General features: G+C 30.1%; 1 protein-coding gene across 1 annotated transcript in view; it reads right to left on the reverse strand.

The window, feature by feature from the left end:
- Nucleotides 1–4,148: 4,148 nt before the first annotated feature.
- Nucleotides 4,149–5,398, reverse strand: part of LOC111384927 (BTB/POZ domain-containing protein At3g22104-like) — a 3,971-nt gene continuing 2,721 nt past the window's right edge. The window contains exons 3-4 of the mRNA XM_023009275.1: nucleotides 4,696–4,941; nucleotides 4,149–4,355 (exon numbers count right to left, since the gene is read on the reverse strand). Coding sequence (XP_022865043.1) covers nucleotides 4,149–4,355; nucleotides 4,696–4,941 — 453 coding nt within the window. The remainder of the gene's footprint in view (nucleotides 4,356–4,695; nucleotides 4,942–5,398) is intronic.

Below are 5,398 nucleotides of genomic sequence, written 5' to 3' on the forward strand. Positions count from 1 at the left end.
ATGTCCCCCTTGGAAATCCCCAGCTCATGTGGCTCAGGATAAGTGGCATGACTCAAAAGGATAAGAAGATAAAATATACTCTACAATGATGAAGCAAATAAAAATATAATTTATGATAGAAAGTCTAAAAGGATAAATAAAATTCAATTTATTAAAGTAGTTACTATGTGAACAGAGAAACTTCATAGGAAGAAAATTAATTAAATTCCACGTTTAAAACATTTTCTATTTATAAAGTTGTCGTTCGCGATGGATGACGTACAAGGATATCAAAAGAAAAAATGCAATTTATCCTATTTTCAAAGGTTTAAGCCAATGAAAGAACAAAGAAAGCTATCAAACTCCACTTGTCCCACAAAGGTAGGTCAAATGCATAGTAGAGTACCTGCCTATAGTGCTAGAAATGTTTTAATTTAACACCCTGGTGGCTTTTTTTCTTTTTTCTTTTTTCCCTCCTCGTTTTCCTTTGTTTTTTACAACCTTTATAACATCTACTAAAAGTTTAATAATAACGAATACTTGGTGCAAATGAATATGTTCATTTTGATTATATAAGACCAACTCATTTAAAAGTATATGTTAAAGAAAAATTACATTTAATTACTTATTTTTTATTTCCTTGCGTATATCGAACTCATTTTTCAATGATTCAACACTCGAAATCTTTATAAATAGGTTAAAACGAAACTCAAATTCATGACCTCAGTGTGTTCGAATGCTAGCTTAAAAAAAATAAAAATAAAAATAAAATAAAACTCATACCAATTATTAATATGAAAAGATAACAGGATAAAATACACTCAACAATGACAAGATGAAAACAAAGAAATATGAATTCATGATAAGAAAGAAAATAAGGATATTAAATTTTCTAAGTAGTAGTTTTTGTCTGAATTAATCACATGTCCAAAACATTTCAGTGTTATTATATTTAGGAGTCTACAAGTTCACTGAACAGAAACTTTGACAACGATGGATCACATGCAAATTTAACAACAAAAATAATCTTATGTTCATACATATATTTAAGCCAATTAAAGTAAAGGTAAGCTACCAACTCCACTTGTCCGATAACCTTTTTTTTTTTTTTTTTTTTCCCTTTTACACCAATAAGCTTCATCCATCTTTACATCTGCTAAAATCCTAAAATAACATGATGGGAATAGAAAAGCAAAAAACAGATCAACGGTTTTCATTAAACTCACGGGTCACGCATTTAATTGATTTTTAAATCGATGAGTTTTTTTTATCTAATCGACAGGACTTCGAGCCCAGTTTCATCATAATATGTTAAACAGTTAAAGAAGATATTCAAATGATTAATATGGTTCCTCTCTTATAACTTAAAATTTATATAAATAGTTTAAAATGGTATTAGTGATAGAAAAGAGATGAGTTAACGTCTCCTCGTTCAGCTATTTGTGAAAAAATTATTATGTGTTTTGGAGTTGTTTATCATTGGTTTGAATTGTGAATAGATAAAATTAATGGTGAATAAGCAGATAGTACTTATAGGTCTCATGAAATATAAGAATAAATATTGATTGGATAGAGTAAAAATAAATTATAAATAGCTATTAGAAATGTGCACAGTAACAAATAAATCTAGTCTACACGTGAAGGATATGTTCAAAGGCAAGATTTAATTTAATTCATGTGGCAAGATTGGTGTGCAACACATTTACAACGATGTTCAAATCGTTGTGCAGCTTCATAATAATGCACATAGCCTTTTTGAAACTCACCATTAGTGGTGGCTTCAAATGTTGACTCATGCTTAGTTCCACAAAATTCACCAAGGCCCTCAATTTGAAACAAGTATATCTCTGTTGCACGTTAAACCAATGTGATCCCTTAATCTTTCGCAAAAGTTTAATAACATTATAGTAATTTATTTCTTAAGTTCATTTATTCAAAAGAAATTGATATGAATGGTTCACTTGTTATGGGCATCGCCTAGTTAATTTGGAAACATGATTTAAATATGATTTTATTTTATTTTAAAAATTAATAAATATCAAAATACCAATTCATAGAAAATATTAAAAACTAATTTTGACATTAATGTCAAGTAAATATGTAATCTTTTAATATCTGGCCGCCTAAATAAAAATTCTACAATGTACTAAACATGTCAAACCCTAGGCCAAAAATTGGACTCTTAGCGTCAATATAGGACATGATGGAGGAGAACCATTGAACGATTTTCAATATTTTTTTCTTTTTAAACACTAGGAAATGGAGATAGTAGAAAAGTTAGATGAGTTGGGTTTGAACAAATTGATCATATGAACTTCATCGTGATTTTGTATCTTTGACTCATGCTCGGTTCCACAAATTCACCAAGCCCTTCAATTTGAAACAAGGATATCTTTGTTGCACGTTAAACCAATGTGATCCCTTAATCTTTCAAAAAAGTTTGATAACAGTATAGTAATTTATTTCTTAAGTTCATTTATTCAAAAGAAATTGATATGAATGGTTCACTTGTTATGGGCATCGCCTAGTTAATCTGAGAACATGATTTAAATATGATTTTATTTTATTTTTAAAAATAATAAATATAAAATAGCAACTCATAGAATATATCAAAAACTAATTTTGATGTTAATGTCAAGTAAATAGGTAATCTTTCAACTTCTGGCCACCTAAATAATAATTCTATAATATACTAAACATGCCAAACCCTAGGCCAAAAAAAGGTCTCTTAGCATCAAAATTAGGAAAATTGGAGGGGAACCTGTCCATTGAACGATTTACGATATTTTTTCTTTTTAAACACTAGGAAATGGAGATAGTAGAAAAGTTAGATGAGTTGGGTTTGAACAAATTGATAATAGTAAAATAGCAATTCATAGAATATATCTAATTTAGATGTTAATGTCAAGTAAATAGGTAATCTTTCAACTTCTGGCCACCTAAATAATAATTCTACAATGTACTAAACATGCTAAAAAACAACTTTTCACCTACGGAAAATTACCAACGGATGCAATCCGTTGGTGATTAGAAACGGATTATCCATTGGTAAAAGTAATTCACTTTTAGCTACGATAATTAGCAACGTATTTTCCGTTGGTAAAGATGATATCTCTTTATCAACCGATATTCCCTGCCTAATGTAATCATTTAACATTTGGATCTTCCTCCAACAGATATTCTGTAGGTGATGTACCAAATATTACCAACGGATGTATTGGATATTCTGTAGGTGATGTACCGAATATTACCAACTGATTGCATCCGTTGGTAATTAGAAACGGATTATCCGTTGGTAAAAATAATTCACTTTTAACTACAATAATCAGCAAAGGATTTGTCGTTCGTAAAGATGATATCTCTTTACCAAAGGATATTTCGTGCCTAATATAACCGTTTAACATTTCGATCTTTTACTTACAGATATTCCGTTGGTAATTAGAAACGGATTATCCTTTAGTAAAAATGATATCTCTTTACAAACGGATATTCCGTGCCTAATATAACAGTTTAACATTTTGATCTTTCAGCAACGGATATTCCGTTGGTAATGAGAAACTGATTATCCGTTGGTAAAAATAATTCACTTATCCCGCATCGAAAATTTACAACAATATCTTTGTAGTTACCCTCTATAAATTTGTGGTCCAATAAGGAGTTAAACAATATTTTAGCCTTTCAATTCAGTTGGCTAAAAATAAAAAATTATATATTATAATTATTAAATAAATAAATAATAATAATAATAACAATAATAAAAAATAAATAAATAACATTTTTACCATGTGGTTATTTACAACATTGATTTTTACCATTTGTAATGGTAGACATTTATCAGCGGAAAATCGGTTGGTATTGGTTAAGACTTTTACCAACGGAAATTTCATTAGTAAAAGATTCACACTTTTACCAACGGGAAATTCGTTGGTAAAATGTTTATTCTTTACTTACGGCATGATCCGTTGGTAACTATCAGCGAGCCTCAAAGGAAACAATGGAGGCAAACTTGTCCATTGAACTATTTATGGTGTTTTATTTGCGACATTCAAGAAACTTTGCAAAAATGTTATTAGCAATGCTAAAAAAATGTTGCGAAATCTTATTCGCAACATTCAAAAAATATTGCAAAAATGTTATTAGCAACATTCAAAAAATATTGGTGTATCCTTTTATTCTACTAAAATATTGAGATTTGTAACATATATCTGAACATTGCTAAAGACCGTCAACAACATTTTTTGAACGTTACAAATGGCTCTTTTAGTTTTAATGATAGACAATTCCAGATAGTCGGGAACATTTATGAGTGAAGCACGTTTTAGCGGGATCTTGTAGATTGCAATAATTATATCAACAAGTCTAGTGAGTTTTCTAAGCTAGATCATACTGTAAGATCTTATTATTCATAGTGAAAATTACTGGCTTGATCCCCGAAATTTCTAATCCTATGAAGGATTTTATCTGTCAACAAATCATAAGTTATTTTCTATTTTATTGACTGTTGTAGCAATTCGACATAGGATAAAATTGACTTGATTGATTAAACATCTAAAACAATTAAAAAGTGACTTGTTGCTTTTAATTGGTAATTTTAATTTCGCGATATTCACCTACTCACCCACTCTAGGTGATCTTAGGATCGAACGTCGATATTTCAACAATGTCTTCGTTTGAATATAAAAATGTAATTTATTCAAGTATTTAGTATTACTATACTTGTAAAAAATTATGTTTAAGGACATTAAAATTCTTAAGATCGATGGACCCAACATTGAAGATGCTCAAACAAAGAATGGTCCACAGCAAGGTGAAAGTATCGAGCTGTTCAGGGCCCAATGCAACAGTGTTTATGAGAAGCAATGATCCAGAGTCAGATGGAATAGTAAAATCCCTCTGACTCTGATGAGTATTTCTACAGACCCAGATGGAATAGTAAAATCCCTCTGACTCTGATGAGTATTTCTACAGACCATTTGTCGCCCAACATCACGGATTGTCCCAAGATGATAATGGTATTGAAAAGGGACTTAACCTTACTGTACCATTTTTTGCTTAAACTCATCTTTTCAGAGAATAATCAGTTTCTGCAGGAAAAAAACACAGTTTTTCTCATACTTTTACTATACAGCCAATACTTCATTCTCTGTAAAAGCCATTTTCCTCAAACCACTTTTTATGATGCAGAAAATAAAGGAAAAGAATATGTCCCAGACTATGTACACAGTACACATATATGTAAAAATTGAGATACAAATTTATTTCATGACCAAAGTCTAGGTACAGATTTAGCATTGCTTTGGTTTGATAATCTTGATTTCATCATCTTTGTCATCTGAATTTGCATTTTCCTGCAAAAATTTTCCAATTCCAGCGCTCTCCATTGCATGCCTTGTAAATGTGCTCTGATCCTCTCATTCTC

This window comes from Olea europaea, unplaced genomic scaffold (assembly GCF_002742605.1).
Source record: "Olea europaea var. sylvestris unplaced genomic scaffold, O_europaea_v1 scaffold3049, whole genome shotgun sequence".
In the NCBI taxonomy this organism is placed as follows: Eukaryota; Viridiplantae; Streptophyta; class Magnoliopsida; order Lamiales; family Oleaceae; genus Olea; species Olea europaea.